The sequence below is a fragment of the Erythrolamprus reginae genome, chromosome 1 (genome assembly GCF_031021105.1).
Source record: "Erythrolamprus reginae isolate rEryReg1 chromosome 1, rEryReg1.hap1, whole genome shotgun sequence".
NCBI classification, from domain to species: Eukaryota; Metazoa; Chordata; class Lepidosauria; order Squamata; family Dipsadidae; genus Erythrolamprus; species Erythrolamprus reginae.
In genome coordinates this window covers 339,990,369-340,012,497 of record NC_091950.1, presented here as the reverse complement: position 1 = coordinate 340,012,497, position 22,129 = coordinate 339,990,369, and the positions used below count along the sequence as shown (strand labels likewise).

The 22,129-nt window shown below is 37.6% G+C and overlaps 1 protein-coding gene across 1 annotated transcript in view; it reads left to right on the top strand.

Annotated features, from left to right (window-relative positions):
• The first annotated feature begins 752 nt into the window (after window positions 1-752).
• PLD5 (phospholipase D family member 5) overlaps window positions 753-22,129 on the top strand; it is a 107,516-nt gene continuing 86,139 nt past the window's right edge. The window contains exon 1 of the mRNA XM_070740742.1: window positions 753-1,261. Coding sequence (XP_070596843.1) covers window positions 1,073-1,261 — 189 coding nt within the window. The 5' untranslated portion in view covers window positions 753-1,072. The remainder of the gene's footprint in view (window positions 1,262-22,129) is intronic.

Genomic DNA, 22,129 nt, shown 5'->3' with positions numbered 1-22,129 from the left:
TGGGGGGATTGGCATACTTCCTGCTCGTTGAGTTTCTAGCAGATTCAAGACTTGAGGGAGACGGTTGCCAAGCGAGACATTTGGAGCTCCCCCCCAGAGCACCCAATTTGTGGTAGTAAAAAATTTAGTAGCCCTTCACTGGGCGAGGCCCACAACTTTCATAACAAAGTCCCGTTCGGTTCGAACGCTATTTCGCTCAGCCAGGGCGGCGGGCGGCGATCCAGCTCCCCACTGCTCAACTTTTCGCTCAGGGTCGGAGCGGGGTGCGTGTGTTGTGTGACTGTGTGTGTGTGTGTGTACGCGCGGGTGGACAAGCGCCGGCAACTTTTTGAGGGAAACCAGTTGACGCCGAGCCTTCGACGGCTGGGGTGGCGAGCCCGCCAACCTCGTCGGAGGGGGATTCCGGCCGCCCCTTCTCGTGTCCTCCTGGCTCGAGCCACTAAAGGGCGTTTCTGTCCCCCGAAGATTGCTCGAATGGCGACGGCAGAAGTTTTTCATTTTTTATCCCCCCCCCCCCCCCTCAGCCGCGGAGAAAGAAACGGACGCGCGGGACGCAGCCCCGCCACTGCACCAACCTGCAGGCTGGTGGTGGAATCCGTGGGGTGGGAGGGCGCGCGCGCCCCTCAGCTCCCCGTGGCCGCCGCCGCTGCCTGCATTCCTCCCTCCCTCCTTCTCTTCTCTCCCCTCCCTCCCACCTCGGCCCCTCCCTCCTTTCTTCCCTGTGTGTGGCCGCTCTCGGATTCCCCTCATTCTCTCGAGCTTCTGTCAGCAGCCCAGTGCCGCAAAGAGCCGGTTAGGGTTCTGCAGCTCGGCGGGGGCCAGAGGCTCCTGACCCAGCCGAGCCTCGTTTTTCCTCACCGGGCGCTCGGGTGCGCCGTTTCCCTCGAGCCCGCCTATCGCGTGCCTCCGTCGGTGTTCCCCTAGCGCTTCGCCGTCGCTGCTTTGTTCTTTAAAAAAAAAACAAAAAAACCCCAGCCCCGCGCTCGCCGCCTTTCTTCGCGGCTCTCCTCCTTCTCCTCCGCCCGGTTGTCTTCTTTGGGTTCCGCCGTGGACTTTGCCTTGTCATGTCAAGATGGAAGGCAGGAGCGAGTGGCTCGCCTCCTCGACCCGTCCTGAGGGCTTCGAGCAGATGAGGCTGAAGAGCAGACCCCGCGAGCCCTCGCCCAGCCTGACCCGAGTGGGCTCCAACTTCTACAGCGCCGTCAAGCAGCAGGACTACAGTGCCAGCGTCTGGCTGAGGCGGAAAGACAAATTGGAGCATGTAAGCCGCTTTCTGTTGCTCTCTCCTCAAACGCTTGACGTCCCTTTTAAAATCCTTTCCCCCCCCATAAGCCCGCCCGGGCCGGTTAATCGATCCATTTTACAGGTGTGAAAGCTTGAGCCGGAGCGGAAACTTTTTGACGACGTTTGCGGCGTTTTGGGGGCTGAGGAAGAATTCCCATCCAGGACTCTTAGACGTACTCATGAAGTCAGGATGAGACCCGGCACAAGACCAACTTGATACCCCTCAACATAAGTTGTCCCTACTTAAACCTACCTCCCAAGAATACCAAAAGTGGAATTAATAATACATTGAATTGAATTGAATTAAAAAAACAAAAACATGGTATCTGTGGGCAGCATTTAAATGACAATCCCATGTATGCTGATTTGGGAGCATGTCCCACCTGGGTTTACTTCCGAATAAACATATATAGGATTGCATGTAATGTAATATACATTATCCCAAACAGGGATTTGAAATAAAGTATATTAGTATGTTAGTACTGTATATTATTATATTATTAGTACTGTATATAAGTATGATGCTCAAATAGTTAGGTCATTGTTTAGTCCCCTCAAAAGTGCAAATAGTTTTCTGTTTAATATATTATATGCTTTGTCTCTTTGGGTTTTTTTAACCACTATCTGCTGCAAACCAGTTTTCACATCTGTGTCCCGTAAAGGTATCTAAATGGTGGGAGGTCATGGAAACTCTGGAATGTTGTAGAACACTTCTCCAACTGAATGCATCCTGCAGTGTTATGATGATTTAGACACTGATTTTTGATTTGCAAATATCTATCTATCTATCTGTCTATCTGTCTATCTGTCTATCTGTCTATGCTTGCTGTATTCTAGGTGTATTTTTTTCTAGATGTATTTCTTACATGGCTATGTAAGGTTGTGCAAAGTAGATTTCTGTCTATGCTTGCTGTATTCTATCTGTCTATGCTTGCTGTATTCTAGGTGTATTTTTTTCTAGATGTATTTCTTACATGGCTATGTAAGGTTGTGCAAAGTAGATTTGATTGAACTGTCAATTCCCGAAGGAATAATGTTAACTAAGGGATCTGGGGACCAGGAAACAATTGAAGCTATGGCTGGCTGCAATGAATATTTCATGTTGGGTTTAAGGTACTTGGAAATATTCCTGTAGTTCAGAGGTTTTAGAGCAATGGATTGTCATATTCTTGTGCAGTTTATGGCATTAATGAGTTGTATGAATAATGGAACGGCATATTTTGATTTTGATATTAGGTGAAGTAAGTACTTGTAGGAAGAAAGGGAGTTTAACTCCAATGCGAAGTTTTGTTGCATGTATGTTAGCAAGCAAGGAAAGGGTTAAGTTTTATAATGCAGCATCCCTGCTTAAGAGGATGCTGTGTACTGTTCAAAATAAGGTGAAACAGAGAGTGCCTGTGTTTCTTATATGCAGTATATGAACAACAAAGTGCTGTTAATGCAAGTTAGTTTCTTCAAAGAAATCACTGTAGCAAAATACAGTATACTGACTTTTGTATGTAACTACAGTACATGAACTAGTGCCAAGTGATGTAATCCAAAATACAGGCAAAGGTGCAGTAACTGGAATGGTAAAAGCCTTGCATTCTGACAGTATTGTATACCACTATTTATTTAAGAAAGGAATCTGGAAAAATAAATATCAGTAAATTACAATAGGAATGGTGCTGATGTATGGATTGTATTTTAGTTATTTATATCACAGCAGAATGATCAACAGTGGGAAACTCTTGAAAATATCAGCAGCAGCCTTATAGCAATTTGTGCATACCTTCATTCAACAAGGGTTCTAAGTAGCAGATTAAAGCAAAACTACTGACTTTGCTTCAGTACGTTTACATTTGGACAATTCTTCAGTTATTTTTGTTATTTATCAGTGTTTTAACTAAATGTAACAAATTTACTAACCCAACAATAAAAAAAGAATTAGGTAATTGTAATCGGGCTTGGTTAAAAACACATTTGTTATTTTATTTAGAGAGATAGATGATAGAGAGATAGTACCTAATCTCGAGCCATGGCAAGATGATTTATTGAAATAAATTTATTGACCTGAGAATATGGCAATGAATTAAGGTGGATAAACTGACATATAAACTGGGATATTAATGTGATTGTGGATTTTAAAAAAATTATTAAGAATGCAATTCTGTCTGCATAATGGTCATGGCCATTTGAGTTCAGTGGAGAACTCCATTTGTTTGTTTATTTGGTGGAGTATATTCTACATATTTCTGGAATGGGAAAAACGCGTAAACATAGAGGATTTTAGTCTCTCACAAAGAATGTATAAACCTTCCTGTAAGTTGTTTCACGACATGCAATACATTTTGGAGCTTGTAACTGATGCTTTTGTAATTGACAATCTGCTATCAGCCATAGGCAATTTGGTATGCCAAGTATTTTGGATTACAAATCCCACAAACTCTTGCCATTTGCCACTGTGTAATTAAGAACTGAGATAAAGAAAAGGATTCAATTTTATCAAGTCACCTACTACTTTATAGCAACTTTTTATTTTATTTATATTTAAAACATTTTAAACATTCCAATGTTTAAACTTTTCAAAACAGTACATTTTTAAAAAAAAAATCTGAATCAATACATACACACAATATGAAACCAACCAGTAATAAATACATTGTAATGTAATGCATTTTTAAGAAGTTCATTTGAATTGCAGGTAATAATTGATTAGTGGTGGTTCAGTATGCAATCCACTTAAGAGGTTTATTGTTGAGTTTAGATTGGACAGTTTGATTTGGAATTAAAGCCATCTCTGTATATGAGTTATCTTCTGATGGGTGAATACAAGAACCAAGCTGAACACACTTCATCAGCTATTGTACTAATTAAACAGTGGCAGCAGGAAAAACAATATTAGATGAATAGAACAGCATTGATAGGAGGGACATGGCAATCTGCATTGCTTGCAACATCAGCATTGATATTTATTCCTTGACTTTCTTGGTGTTTCTTTAAAAAATATCCCTGGAACAAAATACACCCTATTTGATCATGTGGCTGAAATATTACAGTCTGATATCCCTCCTTTACCTGTATGCTTAGAGGAGGAGAAAAATCTTGGAAGATTCTAACCACATTATTCTTCAGTTTTAGCAACTGTCTGCTAGCCATTGACTTGGATAATTCTAATCATAGAACATGGTGAATTTGAAAGACTTAACTTATTTTAAAATGGCAATCATTTTAATATAACTGCAGTTTGCATTGAGCATCAGTTTTTCCTTATGAATATTTACAAGCCAGAGACAGGCACGGAATGGGAGTCATGCAGCATATAAATTTAATACATAAAATAAATAAATCTAATCCTTTCCTCAAAGTGATGAAAGCAACATTATGCCCTTCTGATACATATTCTATCCCTTTCATATGCGCACATGACATCACAATGTAGGCACAAAAAGTGTATTTTATATCACAATGGCACAATAATGCTTTCATGATTTGCTGTCCTGGTAATTGCCTCTGTAAATATCTATGGCTATAGAAATAAAGACAAGCTAAACTTACGCCATCGTATAGATTTTTTAAAAACACACAAATTCTTGCATTGAAGAAGAAACAAAAAGCTGTTATAATTTAGTTTATGTGCCATGAAACAAATATCCCCTTGTTTTCAGTTATTGGGTTATAGGAGGGTTTTCAATATCCAATATCCAATATTCAATAACTGGACAATATCCAATTGGTAAGGATATATGGATTGAGAGGTCCCTATCATTCTATGCCATTCTGGTTAGGGTCCTCTCTGAGTTTGCTTATTTTTTTTGCAGATCATTAGCCAAATTAGGCAACATCATAAGTGCTACACTAAAGTAGCAAACAAGCAAGCCTGAAGAGGACTAAGGACTCCTCATGTCAACCCTGAGCTACAAATATTATCATTGTATTGGTATGGGAATTCTGCAGAATTCCCAATTAGTGAAGGGATTGTTAGGACTTCTGGGTGTTGGAAATCCATAAATCTGCAAGTTGCCGAAGATGAAAACCCCTGGTTTTGGATAAGATGAAGCAGTAAATGAACGTAACAAATTCTAAGTTAACCTTCGCTGTCTTTCTTTCTCCATGCTACATCGCTTTGGGACTTCTCAATTTTTTTGTGCCTCTCTCCATGTCACTGTGGTTAGAGTTGGTATTAATAATTAAAATATTATCTAAATATCAATTGAAACAGGGATAGACCCTCGAGATGTTACAAATTAACATCATTTCATTGAAAGTAAACAAAACAATCAGACCATATTTTAATGAGATGTATACACTTTTTATTTTGGATTTTCAGTCCATACACAGACCAGTGTTCTTGCAGATACAGAGTTATCTTATTTTCAAGTTAAAACATGTTTTGATGGGTGTTTTACAATTAGTTCTGGTATTAGTCATTTTTGAGACAAAAGAAAAATAGTGGCAGCTTTGAATCCAATGTTTATTTTTTTAATAGTTGAGGACATCTTTTTACGCTTTATTCATTCTTTCCTTCTGTACAGTTATTTTACTCCCCCAAATCAGAAAAACAGTATTGTAAAAAAGAGATGATTCCTTTAGTTGGGTTGCTGTGTGCAACGGAGATAATATTGGTTCTTGCTTTAATATCACCTCTCAAACATAGAACTTTTTTCCTAACCATGGCAGGAAGATGCCCCATAGTTTTATAGGCAATGCCTTTATGATGCTGCTTTCATCTAAACTCCAGCTTATACTGTACTCTTTTTGTTCCCTTGTATCAAAGGGATAAGTATCAAATCAGATGGTCAGAGTGTTGTGTAGCAGCCATATGCCATATACAATGAATTTGACTACAAGAGCAACAATTACAAGCATAACAATAACATTTCAGCTTCATATAAGTCATGGGAAACGTTGCTTTTCAAAGAAGCATAATTTTACCCGGATTCAAGAAGCTTACTCCATAGGAAAAAGATCTCTGACATAAATTTCCAAAGAATTTATTGAAGCTCAGATAGTTAATTATGTTACTGGAGTCAATAGAAGCAATATAAAGTGGTGAGGACGCAATCTTTCTATAGATCATTATGTAAATTAAAATAGCTTCTGATTGGATAAAGCAATTAAATATAATTGATTGGATACAGGAAAAGCTTATGTATCAGTGAGATTGGATATGGAGTGGATTCTATGAGATACGGTAGAGTGGAATTACAAAAAGAATAGCATACTGAGGGAATAACAATAGCATTTAGTCTTATATACCGGAGTTGTTTCTCAAATCTCTAAGAAGTTAATTCAGGGAAGGGGATATTTTGCTTTGTTTTACTTGGCTAAATCAGTGCCTGCCTTGTTTTCTTCTACAACTCCACAGGGCTTTCCAAGGAGATGTATTTTGCAACTCCCCATTCCATTTTCCTCCAGCAACCTTTCATGTTAAAACTGTGAGACATGCTGAGATATACTGTCTTATTATGCTATAGCACGGTATTATTATTATTATTATTATTATTATTATTATTATTATTATTATTTATTGGATTTCTATGCTGCCCCTCTCCGAGGACTCGGGGCAGCTCACAACATATAAAATAAATAGTACTACATTTTAAATCCAATTAACTAATTAAAAGAACTAACACACACACACACACACCAAAAAAAGAACCATAAAAAACAATCATTCCATTAGTTTTTGGATTTCATGGGTACAGAGTTGGAGTTATGCAGTGGATTTGAAGAACAATTAATATGGTTCCCTGGGTTCACAGATGTGATTTACATTCAGATGTTTGACAACTGACTCACATTTATGACAGTTACGGTGTCCTGGGTTCATATGATCATCTTTTGCGACCTTCTGACAAGCAAAGTCAATGGGGAAACCAGATTCGCTTAACATTAGTAATTTAACAACCATAGTGATTCACTTAACAAACATGGCAAGAAAAGTCGTAAAATGGGGTGAAACTCACTTCACAAATTTCCCACTTAGCAACATAAATTTTGGGCTCAGTTGTGGTCATAAATTAAGGAATCCCTGTGTAGCTTCAAACATTGATATACTACATGATTCAGTATCCTACTTAATTTCACATTTTTAGCTATCACAAAGAATACTTTTAAGATAATGAGCTGGAAAAGGTAGGTGAGAAATACTGTGTTATTCTTAGGTTATTGGGAAGACGTGCTGAGTTGATACGCTTTACCTCAGCCAGAATATGTTGTTGAGTATATGTTGATTTTTCAAGAAAGTTTGCCGATGACTCTAAAGTGTGCAATAGAGTTGATATTCCTGGAGGCGTCTGTAATATGGTAAATGATTTAGCTTTACTAGATAAATGGTCAAAACAATGGAAACTGCAGTTTAATGTTTCCAAATGTAAAATAATGCACTTGGGGAAAAGGAATCCTCAATCTGAGTATTGTATTGGCAGTTCTGTGTTAGCAAAAACTTCAGAAGAGAAGGATTTAAGGGTAGTGATTTCTGACAATCTCAAAATGGGTGAACAGTGCAGTCAGGCGGTAAGAAAAGCAAGTAGGATGCTTGGCTGCATAGCTAGAGATATAACAATCAGGAAGAGGGAGATTGTGATCCCGCTATATAGAGCGCTGGTGAGACCACATTTGGAGTACTGTGTTCAGTTCTGGAGACCTCACCTACAAAAATATATTGACAAAATTGAATGGGTCCAAAGATGGGCTACAAAAATGGTGGAAGGTCTTAAGCATAAAATGTATCAGGAAAGACTTAATGAACTCAATCTGTATAGTCTGGAGGACAGAAGGAAAAGGGGGGACATGATTGAAACATTTAAATATGTTAAAAGGTTAAATAAGGTTCAGGAGTGTTTTTAATAGGAAAGTGAACATAAGAAGAAGGGAACACAATCTGAAGTTAGTTGGGGGAAAGATTAAAAGCAACATGAGAAAATATTATTTTACTGAAAGAGTAGTAGATCCTTGGAACAAACATCCAGCAGACGTGGTTGGTAAATCCACAGTAACTGAATTTAAACATGCCTGGGATAAACATATATCCATCCTAAGATAAAATACAGGAAATAGTATAAGGGCAGACTAGATGGACCATGAGGTCATTTCTATGTCTTCCATGGGTTACAAACACACTTTAGCCCAAAATATATGTTGCTGAGTGAAACATTTGTTAAGTGAGTTTGCCCCATTTTATAACTTTTCTTGCCACAGTTGTTAAGTGAATCATTGTATTTGTAAGTTAGTAACACAGTTGTTAAGTGAATCTGGATTCCTCATTGAGTTTTCTTGTCAAAAGCTGATCGTATGATCCTGGGACACTGCCATTGTCATAAACATGAAACACTTGCCAAGCATCTGAATTTTGATCATGGGGATACAACTGTAGTAAGTATGAAAAATAATTTTTCAGTGCGGTTATAACTTTGAACGGCTACTAAATGAACTGTTGTAAGTGGAGGACTACCTGTGCATACAAGGTTATGATATATTCCAAAACTGTCTACTTTTATGCACATCAAGCTATTATGGAATTATTTGTAGTTGTTGAATTCTCCTTCTGTCCTGATCAAGTATTCAATAAATAATTGGCGTTTAACAATTAGGAATTAGGCAATAATACATAAAATAAAGTTTTATAACTTTTTCATACTACATAGTTATTATCATGGTACTGATGATATCAATTATGAGATTACAATATAACATATTAATGGTTCAGGAATGACATCTACATCAAGGAGAGAAGCAACTTAGAACTAAGGAGAAATTTTCTAACAGAACAATTAATCAGTGGAAAAAGTTGCTTCCAGAAGTTGTGAACAATACTGGAAGTTTTTAAGAAGATGTTGGATAACGATTTGTCTGAAGCGGTGTAGGGTTTCTTGCCCAAGCAGGGGGTTGGATTAGAACACCTCCAAGGTCCCTTCCAACTCTGTTATTCTATTCTAAATATATAAATACACATAGTATATATGTGTATATATTGAGTGGGTTCCAAATTTTTTTACTACCACTGTTGGCATGGCTTAATTTTGTGGGTGTGGCTTAATTTTGTGTGCATGGCTTGATGGTCATGGGCCCGGATGGGAGTGGCATGGCAGTCATGTCTTTTATTGTATGAACATGCTACTACACTACTACACTCACATAATGGGACACTTCCCATTCCTTATCTCTTCCCTTTCTATATCTCACATGTACTCTGTAATAGCTTGGAGACTGCTGTTCCCAATTTATTCATCTAGTTTTTATTTTATTTATCCCATTTTTAATTATGTTGAGTTGTCCTATACAACAAAGCCAACAGAGAGAGAGAGAGAGAGAGAGAGAGAGAGAGAACATAAAATAAAACCATACATTATTTAAACCAGTCAAATGTGCAAAGTGATGAGTGAACTATCTAAGTCTGAAAACTGCCTGTTTACCGTTTGTTACAATCAAATTGCCAGATAAGCTGCTTTAACCTTATGAATATTTTAATGGCTTTGAGGAAGAATTCAGTGTTGAAAAGACTCAGGGAGCAAAATGAGATAAAAGAAAAGGCAAAATGAGATAAGATAGACCAAGGTGGAGAACTTTTTTCCCTAATGACATGGGGAACATGAGAGGGAGATTAATTTAGATCAAGTTGCATGGGATATGATCATGCAAAAGGTGAGTAAAAATTGTAAGGAATATTGGGATTCGCTGGGTGAAGCTGAGTGATGGCCATGATAGCAAAGTGGTGGGGAAGAGGAGAGAGACTTCCAGCCATGTTGGACTGGCTTGAATCAATCAATCAATCAATCAATCAATCAATCAATCAGTAGTAAGTAAGTAAGAATTTCTGTATGTGTGCATATCTGGATGCCTCTAGGACAATGTGTTGCTCATTTGATAAACCCTTTCAGGGTGATCATGAAAATGTTTTCTAGAAATAATGTGTACAGAAACTAAAACATACCAGAAGGTCTAAAGAAACTACTTGCTACCTACAAAAATATAGCCTCATTTCTGAGTGCTTATTTATCTTGCCTTTTTATCTGCAAATAAAGTGAGTTTAGGTAAGTAGGACAAGCAGATTTCCCCCCCCCCCCCTGGAAAGTGCAATAATAAGCTACTTCAATTTCAAGACATTTGCAGATGAGACAAGGGATTGGATGTCCTAGATATGGTCCCAAATAATAGGGAAACGCTAGTGGAAAAGATAAATGCCTTGGAAACTTTGGAAGGAACTGCTATATAACACAAAGTATAAGCAATTTTAATAACTTTTCAGCTTTACAGCAAATGATTTCATCATTCTATGCCCCATCTCTTATCTCTAAACAAGACCATAAAGCATTGTCACACCATTTTTGGTATCAGCAAAAGCCTATTAAGGAAATAGCAAACTTGATCAAATAAACCAAATTTATATTCCTTTAATTTTTTCTTCTAATAATCTTAATATCTATTTAATTAATATCAAATAATTTTTCATTGTTCATTTTTTTCTCACATGATTCATCTAAGCTTTAACAAACCTCTTTTGTAAATTCAATTATCCAGGTCACTCAGTTGGTTTATTATTTCTAATCCCTTTTTTTAAAGCACCAAGCAATTTCTTCTGTATGTCCAAGGTTGCAACTTTTCATAGACGTCTCTTCAGCCTGCCATTTCTTTCTCCAAAAGCTGGTAGCTTACTATCCTGATGGATACAAGATCAGAATTCTTATCAAATTATTGATGCAAATGTATTAAGGTATATAAAGAGTGCTTCTGCTTTTATTTCATTTTTATTTATCACTTCAACACAGATTCCTGTGCAGAGTTATAAATATGTAAAGCAATATGTGATATGAGCAATAAATTTGTGTCATGTTGTTTTGCAAAGGCTATGCACCCATACTTTATCATAATTTTGTAATTAGTAAAGTACAGTTTATTTATTCAAAGAGCTTCCTTCAATGCTAACTCTAGTCTGATTTACTGACAATAATAAAGATTACAGTGATACCTTGTCTTACAAACTTAATTGGTTCCGGGACGAGGTTCTTAAGGTGAAACGTTTGTAAGATGAAACAATGTTTCCCATAGGAATCAATGGAAAAGCGATTAATGCGTGCAAGCCCAAAATTCACCCCTTTTGCCAGCCGAAGCACCCATTTTTGCGCTGCTGAGATTCCCCTGAAGCTCCCCTCCATGGGAAACCCCACCTCTGGACCTCTGTGTTTTTGCGATGCTGTGATTTCAGTGAAGCTCCCCTCACTGGGAAACCCCACCTCCGGACTTCCGTTGCCAGAAAAGCGCCTGTTTTTGCACTGCTGGGATTCCCCTGCAGCATCACAAAAACACGGAAGTCCGGAGGTGGGGTTTCCCATGGAGGGGAGCCTCAGGGGAATCCCAGCAGTGCAAAAACGGGTGCTTCACTGGCAATGGAAGTCCGGAGGCTGGGCATCCTAGCGGCGGTGGTGGGTTTGTAAGGTGAAAATAGTTTGTAAGAAGAGGCAAACAAATCTTAAATCCCTTGTTTGTATCTCAAAAAGTTTGTATGACGAGGCGTTTGTAAGACAAGGTATCACTGTATTATAGTTGTTCTAATAGTGCCATCCTATGATAATAGCTGATACACAAATGCCATCTTAATATAGTCACAATTATTTTGTTATATCTTCAAATTGTATTTTTTAGTAAAGTTAAAAGAAAAGCATCTCTTAATAAAGTAGTAAGATCACTACTGATGGAAGAAAGGGTTCTTACTGCCTGCATTTTGTACCATCCCAGTTTACCTAGTGGAAAATGAAAAATAACTATAAAAACAAACATCACAGCCACAGTTTCAGTCTTCTTAAAAGTTTTAATATCAATCACAATCTGTTCAACTGATTTCTTTAGTATAATTTAGGAAAAGCAAAAGTCAGCACAAAGATGACAACAACATCGCCTGTTGATATTTCCGTACCTGAAATATATTTTATGCATGGTTTATTAAATGTGCTGTGTCCAACAGGCTTATTTTGTAACCCAGCCTAGAATTAGCAGTGAAGGACGCTATATAAATCTCTTCAAATAAATAAGCAGAAAGTGTTTGTATGAATTGTGTAAGTGAAACAATATCTTTGCAAGGACAACACACACTAAAGAAAGGAGCAGTGGAGTGGAAAATGAGACCTACTGCCTGGATTCATATATTCCAAACATCTATGATTAAAACATAGTGGCTGGGCTTGTACAATATTTCCAGTCAAAATCAAAGAAGCTACATTATGATGTCTGAATTCAAAGCATGGTAGGTTAATGGCACACAAAGACCAGGGAATTCAGAATTTCAAATATATTGGATGATCTTGTACTAGTCACTAATATTTACTTCCTTTTTGATACAAAGTACTGAAAAATAGAAGAAAAAGACAAATACAAAGAAATTGAAACTAAATATTGTTCTGCCTGACTGGCTCAGGCAATACGTAATAGTCCAAGGAAAAGAAATCAAACACACACGTGCTCTGCTAATCAGCAAACTTGTATTAAATAAACAAAAAAGGGTTACTCATTGTCCAAAAACAATGACAGTGCAAGGCTTACTTCAGCCGCATATAAAAACACAGGAAAAAACAAACAAAGACAACCTGGAATGAGCAAAGACGTTTCAGGAGTCCTTTTGAATCTTTGAAGCAAACAGCAAGTCCCAGAGTTTTCACCTCCCACTTGTCTGAAAAAGCTGGGTTGAAAACTCCAATGGCACGGAACAGAAACTTCAGAGCAGGAACCACAAAATAACACAGATAAACAGCCACAGTTTGCCTTGGGCCTCTGTTCCCTTTTATCCCTTTAGCCCTCATTAAGGGAACCACACCCAGCCCTCAGTATAAGAACCACACCCAGCCCAGGTGCTACTGTGATGACTTGTAATACTCCTTCAGTCAATCCCTTCTCTGCATAGCTCTTCTGCTACGCAGATCAATATATTGATCTGCAGAAGAATCCAGAGACGAAAGACTGTCTGAGGGACTGTATGCCAAATCCCCTGGGCTGTCTGCTGAATCCTGCGTACCAGTGGCCTCGTCCTCCTGGCTGTCTGCCACGTCTTCCTGGCTGTCTGCCACATCTTCCTGGCTGTCAGCCAGGCTTTTGCATTCAGTGTGTGCCGCGTCTCTCCCATCTGTGGGAGCAACGGCTGGCCCAGGCCCAAACACAACAAATATGAAATAAAAAGTATGAAAAACTAGGAGCCCTTCAGAAGAGTTCAGAATGAGTAAGTCTAAGTCTCCAAATGTGAGACTTAATGTGGAAAGAAAAAGCTCCCCAAACAAATAGCAAAGTTAAGGCCCAGCAGAAATGGAACTTGTATAAAAGCAGAATCTATGACTAACAGAAAAAGTAACATGTTGAAAATTGTGAGATCTCCAACATTTGTCCAAGGAAGATATCCAGAGGAAACAGACTTCAGAACTGAGCACCTGCCTTTTAGTGGTAAATATATAAATGGGCAAAAGTGAGGGAGGAAGAGAATGCAGACCAGTTCTGGAGTTGTTTTGGTACAACACGATCTGGTGATACTGTGTATAACTACGATGAAAAACCCCTCACAGTTGAAGACCCAGCAGGAGCAAAAGGACCCAAGAGAGATCTGAGAGAAGGAACTGGCTGGCGGAAAGGAAAGCCTGAATAAAACAGATCAGAGGTAATCAAGGTTAGTTTGACAAAGAAGCCAGAGTTATTTTCTCTCCTTCCTTAGATAGAAGCAAGCTCCAAAGGGAATGCACAAAAAGAAGCTGTGTGAATGAGGAGAAGGGAAAGAGAAACAGATAAAATAGAGCTCCACTTGAAATGGTCTGAATAAAATTATATGGTTTGTTAAGCTAGCTTAGGAACACTGTATATATTAAATAAAAAACAAAGACTGTGAGATCTAGTCAATTGGATGCTAATTGAATGACCTTGGGCCAGCCATTCTCTTGCAACTCTAAGAAGGAGGCAATGGCAAACCACCTCTGACATCTTGCTAAGAAAACTGCAGGAAGTTGGAAGGAGTCAACACTGACCCAATCAATTAATAACTAAAAAAGAAAGAACTGTATGTGCATATCTGAAAAATTCCTACATAGGATCATATGGTGGAGCCTTTGTATTTAATCAGAAAAAATTCAAAGTCTCAATATATAATTCAGTTTCACCTTTTAAAAATTATATTAACTATATTTAGACAATAACAATATTATACCCAAATAGAAGAACCATACAGCAAGCCTTAATCATTTGTGCCAGGTCTCCAATGTAAAAAGATTCATACCCATCAATTTTAAAAAATTGAACACAACTTTTGAAGAATTATTCTTACCTTAAAGTAATCAAAATGGCATATACAAATTTTATAAGATAGAGTGAAATAGTTTAAAAACAATATAAACATAGAGTTTTTGTTCTCTTTTTTCTTTTTTCTTTATAGTATGATAAGGTTAGAAGTGTTATTTTCTATATTTTATTTTTTGAATAAGTATTTGATATTTTATAGATAAAGAAATTTAATTAACATAAAGAATATAGAGTTAAACTTAACAAGAATGTAATGTGCACATGTGACATTTCTGTATTGATCTGACTATAGTTAGGTTCTTGTTTTCTGTATCAGTTAGACTTCTACGACAAGCGGAGCAATGGTAGCTCCTTAAATGTTTAATGTTGTTTGTTTCTGTTCGTCTTTTGAAAAACAATAAAAAATATTTTTTTAAAAAGTAATCAAAATGTATTTAAAACCAAAGCCATTAATTTGTCATTATAGCATTTATAGCTCAAGAGTTTCAAGAGTTCTTACAAATTAACAATATCTGTCTTGGTCATCTTTATCACCTTTGTGTAGAAATAAATGGTAACTTAAGATTTTTTTCAACAGAAAAGGTTATATTGGTCTTTCAAAAGCTGATAAAGCATCAGGTCTAATATGAGAAGTCAAGATATTTGGATTGAAAACGTTGCCTTTCTGTAAATTTAAACAATCCAAATTCATTTTGGAAGAAAATAATCTTCTCTAATTTATCCTACATCAAATGGGTAAGGCAGATCATTACATTTACTTCAATTTTAACCTCACAATACATGCTCAAGCTCAACAGCCATACTTCAACCACAAACATCTACCAACCATCAAAGCAATATATCTTTATTCATCAAAGAGTTCCTTGGGCATAAACAAAAACATAATAACGCTATTTTATTTGAGCTGGATATCACCAATAAGAAACTATCATGTTTACCAGTCTGATTGTAAAACCCATAGAGGAGGTAGAGTTGCCATCTTCTATTTTAAAAAAATCACTAAATCTAAAAAAACATGCAAGTTCCACATGAACTCAATCTTCCAGAAACCATCATCTGTGAACTGACCTTAACTATCACACTTCACTTCCTATTATGTTATAGAGCCCCTGATTATTATGACACACATGCAAACAAGTTAACCTCACTACTAACATGGACAGCCTCCGATTCAATTTATGGACTACAAATAAAAGAACCCTTTTCCAATAGTGACCACAGCACAGACCACATACTTTTGTCTCAATATACGTCCTTACAAAAACCAAATATGCCAGCAGATAAAACTGAATATACCAATTATCACATTAATCAAGAAGAAACTTTTCTGCACATGAAATCGACAAATGCCTTCTATAAAGAACCAACTCAAATACTCTAGATCCATCACAGCCCTTAAAGGACCAAATGGTAAAGACTATAATGATAAAGCCGTTAAATTCAACCCTTTTAACACATTCTTCAACTCAGTCTTTGTAAATAGCAAAAGCTCATGCCCAATATTTCCTAGTCATACCATAAATAACCTCAACGATCTAACACAAATTGATTTTACTGATGCTAATGTTGAAAAGGTATGCAACCTAAAACTATCTCTATCTATTGGACCTGATGGACTATGTGCACACTTCTTAAAAAAGCTCTCCACAGCCATGGTTGAACCACTAAGCATAATTTTTGAAAAATTCTTCAGGACTATCTCCTTACCCAACTTATGGTCACTAGCTACAGTCATCCCTATCTTCAAAAAAGATCCAAGTAATGTTAAAAATTGCAGACCAATCTCTTCATGTTGTGTCATCTGCAAAGTCATGGAATCAATCATAAACCAATGCATTGCCCTCCACTTAGAAACTAACAATGTACTCTCTAACAATTTGATTTCAGAAAATTATCCTGTAATCTGCAACTCCTACACTGCAAAAACATATGGACTAGACAACTCAATCAGGGTAAAACAATAGACACAATTTACAAGGATTTTGTAAAGCCTTTCATTCAGTGGTACATGACAAACTGCTTCTGAAACTAAAATCTTATGGCCTCTCTGGATCCCTTCATGATTGGATAACTACGTTCCTGTCAAACAGACAACAAGTGGTTAAAATAGGGAGTGCCCTATCAAATCCTGCACCTGTCATCAGTGGTATTTCTCAAGGCAGCATTCTAGGACCAACGTTCTTCATACTTTACATAAACGACCTTTGTGATCATATTATAAGCAACTGTGTCCTCTTTGCTGATGTTAACTACTTAACAACACCGACAATGCTGCTACGCTTCAAAAAGACCCTAACCATTTATCAGAATGGTCAAACAACCAATAAATGTTCTGTCTCACACATTGGGAAAAAGAATCAGAACATAAAATACAAACTTGGAGGACATGGCCTTGTAGACAACCCTCACTCTGTCAAGGACCTTGGAGTACTCTTAAATAATGACCTAAGTGCCAAAGCCTGTGTAACAACATTGCCAAAAAGGCACCAAGAGTTGTTAATCTAATCTTGTGTACCTTCTTCTTCGGCAATATTACAGCAGCGTGCATGCCCTTAGCATTCAGGTAGCTTATTACAGCACGAACTGCACACTTGGAGGAAAATAGAATGAGCATGCTCATCTCTAACCTTCACCACTATGCCAGTCGATAATCTACTGACCACTGGGACTGTTCGTTCTCTTCTGCTGGCTTTCCGCTACATGATAATAATACCAACTTCCCCCACAAACATTCCCTGTGCCTTGTAACCTTACTTTCCAGATAACCCTTGTATATGATTCAGGCTGATAGAGGAGGCTGTGGTACTATTGCTTAGTGGAGAAATACAGATTCAGAGTATGTGAGATTCAATATCAAGAAGAAGGTCCATGGAAGCAGAATATAGCAACACCAAATTATGTGACATTCAAAATAGAAACCATTTCCCGGAAAACATTATTACCAAAGAAAGGACATTATTTAAGATGTTCATTATTCTTTAAATCGCAGGGTACTTGAATGGATGCATTATGTATAGAGAAACTTCTAAAGTTGGCTAGAATTATCCTCAGTTCCTTGATTTTTTTTCCCCTCTTCTTAAGAACCATTTTCTTCTTAAGAACCCGAGCCCGGAAATTTGAGAGCGGCACGAAGGCCTGGCCAGTTTCCTGTCATTCCCCCTGGGTTTCTCTCTCTTGCGCAGTGTATGGGAGGCAGCCTCGCCCTGGGTGTATGGGAGGCGCACGCTCCTCCTCATCGCCTCAAAGTCCCTCTTTTTTTTAAAGCCTTAAAGTTTTGGATTTTTTTGATTCCCCTCACCTTCTTCCTTCAGCAGTGACTGTCCTCCTCTTCTTCTTCCTCCTCTTCCCACCCAAATTCTGAGCTTTTATTTCTTTCATAATGGGTTTGCAAGCATTATTTACTTTTACATTGATTCCTATGAGAAAAAATTCTTCTAATTACAAACGTTTCTATTTAAGAACCTGGTCACAGAATGAATTAAGTTCTTAAGTAGAGGTACCACTGTATTTTGAAACCATGTTATGCATGACCAAACTATATGTCAATCATAGATACCCAGTTTAGACCTGTGGAAAAGCATGCTGAATTGTGACCACATTTGTTATCTAAAATATTGAGAGAAAGAGAGATAACTTTAAAGATTTCCCAAAGGAACATTAATTCAATGTTATATAAGAGAGTAGGAAAAGCTATAAGCTGTAGACATGTACTGCTCAAATTGTAGCTTCCATCCTTCCAAGGTTGGAAAAGGAGGACCCAGATTGTTGGGGGCAGCATGCTGACTCTGTAAACGGCTTAGAGAGTGAAGCAGTATATAAAGTCTAAGTGCTATTGCTATTAAGTATTCACATGTTTTATAGAAGTCTGTTGTTAGTAGATGGAGAACTTAGTTATTTTCGTGTGTGTGTGTGTGTGTGTGTGTGTGTGTGTGTAAAAAACTTAATTATTTTCCTTTCTGATACTCCATGTGAGTTATCAGATTTAAATCAACCAAAGTGAGGCAGATAGATCAAAGATCAGGAAACGGAATTGAAAGTTGGGTTTCAGAAGAATTGAGTCCAAGGAGCTAAAGCAAGGCATCTAATCTAGGCCTAATAAAGAAATGAGGAAGAGGAAGGAGGAGGAGGAAGAGAAGGAGGAGGAAGAGAAGGAGGAGGAAGAGCAACAACAATAGAATAGGGGTGTCAATTTCTTTGAGGGCCACATCTGGGTTGTGTTTGACTTTTGAGGGCCAGGGTGGGCATGGCCAACTTGATGTCACTCGTGTCAAGGGCATCTGTGGCAGCCCAAGTGCTCTTCCAAGAAAACGGACTCCCGAGCTCTGTTTTCAGCTGCGACAGGCTCCTACAACCCTCTGTCAGCAAAAATGGAATTGGGGAGGGTGGCCCAAATTCTGTTTTTGCTGTCAGGCACCATGGACCGCTCCTTTCCTGTTTTGGGAGTGGGCCAGTGGGCCAGATCTAAGTATCCCACGGGCCAGATTCAGTCCCTGGATCTTGAGTTTGACACCCCTGCAATAGACAATGGAAAAGAGAAAGAATAACTGAAATGGAAAAGAAGGAATGAGAAAAATAAGGGAACAAAACTGTATGGATATGAGATAACAGAAGACATAATTATGTAGAGAAGTAGAAGATAAAAATCTCTATTTAGCTGGTAAAAAGAAATTAAATTTACCAGGCAACAATGCCTTTTTGAGCCTATTCAAATAATCTTCAAACTAATCTTTGAAGGCATTTGTGCTTTTCAGTATTGATTCTAAAGCTTTTTACATTTTGTGCTTTTTTTATTTTCAACAACTTGTTCTATTATTGGGAAGTGTAAAATGGCTTCCCAATTCAGTAATAATTCTCTGCAGAAAAAATAACCTTCCTATCGGTAAATTAAATATCTTTGTTTCATTTTTATTTTTTATTTTATTCTGTCAACCATCTTCACCCTCCTGTTCGATAGAAAAGCTATGTAGAATTAATGAAACAACAAGGGAAAATTTATGATGAAGGAGAGAAATAGAAAGAACAATTCCAGATTTTGCCAATCTTATCTCCGGGGGACGGGGGGCAAGGAGGGGGTGCTCTAATAAACTTCTCAAGTTCTTTTCCTGATTTGGTTTGCATAAATTTAGCAGGTCTCTTTTCTTGATCAAGCTTACATCAGTTCTTTGCAGAGGTTCCGTGGAAGTCATATGAATTTTCTTTCTTTTCCTAATTCTTTTATCAATTATAACAGCATTTGTGGCATAGAGCTCATTCAATTTATATGTTTCCACACAATCATAATTCAATTATTCATTGACTTTTGTCAACCAAATATTTTGATGCAAAAATATTTAAAAAGTAATCTTTAGACCTTTGATATCTTTCTCCCAATTGAACAATGGGGTGCTTGTGGTACTAAAATAAATTTTATCAACATTATGTGTGCTCTTATTTGTTATCCTTCCTTGTACACCTCCAATTATCTCTTACTTGGTTTATATTTATTTATTCATTCATTCATTCATTCATTCATTCATTTATTTATTAGATTTGTATGCCGCCCCTCTCCGAAGACTCGGAGTGGCTTATAACATGAATTAGTTGTTACTAATTCATGTTATAGTTTCTAAAATTCATATTTTTATTTTATTTAGGGCTTTAATATTCTAGAATCTCTTTTAACATTTGATACTGTCCTCTTTCTCTTGAAATTACCTTGCTTATGATTGCTATCAGTAATGTATTTTACATTAATAGAATATTAATATTAATATTCTACTAAAATAAGGATATTTATTATAATATCTAAGTTGTCTGCTTATTTTTAACATTCTGTTGGTTGGGTAACAAGATTTATGTGGATTTCATAATAGCAAGCACACAATTTTACAATCTCCAGTTGTAAAATCTGGAATGGGAGTTGAAGCATATAGTCACTGCAGAGCTGAGTATTGTTTTTTTTAATCTAAATGAAAATATTATCTATGGGAGTTTCCAACTAATTAAGTAACTCATTTTTTAAATCAGTTTCAGCTTCTATGCTCTTACAGCTTTCTGATTAATTGTTTCAGGGTGTTCTTCCAATATAGTAATTTTATATTTTTGTGGTGATTGGATACATATAACTCAAGATTCACCGGTAAGCTATAATTATACTCAGTAAAGGACTTCATGCTGAGTGTTAAAATAATCAAACTGCTTTTATCACAGTTATTTGGGTCAACATTTTATGATCATCCATCATCCGTGACTCCATGACATCAGACTTCCAGTCAAATCACTGAGCCTTGTGCAGTCAGTGACCTCATGGACCTTACATTTCTGCTGTTGTGAAATAGATGGCAGGTTAAAGAGGGAAAACAATATAAATTTATAATTGCCTGTTCATTGCTTGACACTTTCAAAATGTCATTCCCTGTTTGTCTTTCCTTTGACCATTCTGTGCATCCCCACAATACACTGTCATATGCAGTGACTCCAATGCAGGGGTGGGTTCCACTTACCTTCGCCACCAGTTCGTATTGCAACATCTTGCATGCCCATGCTTGCTCTGCTTCCATGCATGTGTTTGTCCCCCAATACAAATGCACTTCCGTGCATGCTCAGAAGGTGGTTACAGCCTGAAACACAGCTGAGGAGCTGCTCAGCTGTGCTTTGGGTGAAGAAATAAAGGTCAGTATTAACCTGTGGGCAGGCGGGAGAGATTTTTTCAAAGCAGAGGACGAGGAGAAGCCATCCAAACAGAGAAAAAAATAGCTGAAAGTTTTGAGAAAAAGATGGCATGGACAGGCAGAGACCAAACCAGATATGTGATACCATCTTCATGTCTCCAGCGGGTCACTAATGGTTTGGGTGATCTGGCCCAAACCTGAAGGAACCCACCCCTGCTGCAATGATAGTGTGTAGCTTTTCCATATTTTACTCCAAGCCAGCCAGCAGAGACTTTTCATTGCTTCAGTATCCAACATCGTGTTATTGTTAGAGAAAGCAATGCACTGCAAGATGAAGAAAAATGAGTGAATCTGATTGGAATGAATCAGAGCCCCCTTTTAAGATTTATCTCATGGTGGTAAAAGCAGCGGAATAGCAATCTTCCTGTTCTTATTGTGTCCATAGAATAAGATGTCCCTTTAACACCTTTAACACTCCCTTTAACACCTGATGTCCCTTTAACACTTACCAGTGACTTTACTCTTTCTGGAGGAGCTTATCCAGGATTGGTAGAGAAGTATTCTGAGCATTCATCAGATGAATTGACACAGATTTGTTCCAAACTGATCTCTGAGCTTGAGACTGAACCTATGGATATGGAGCCGCCCCGAGTCTGCGGAGAAGGGCGGCATACAAATCTAATAAATTAAATTAAAATTAAATGATTGAGTTTTTGTGTGATTATCTGGGATGTTTTAATCCTTACGAACTGTTCAGAGCTCTTAGAACTTTTTTAGCATGGCTACCTATAAATTGAACCTTCCTGGCTATTTAAGGCTTCCTGGGAGTTAATAGGCTATTGGATCCTGGCAGTAGTGAATTCATCCTTGATAGAAGAAATGATCCTTCTGCTATTTAAAGATGCAGTGTTTTATTCCCTCTTCAGGAAGCCATTGCTGGTTTGAAT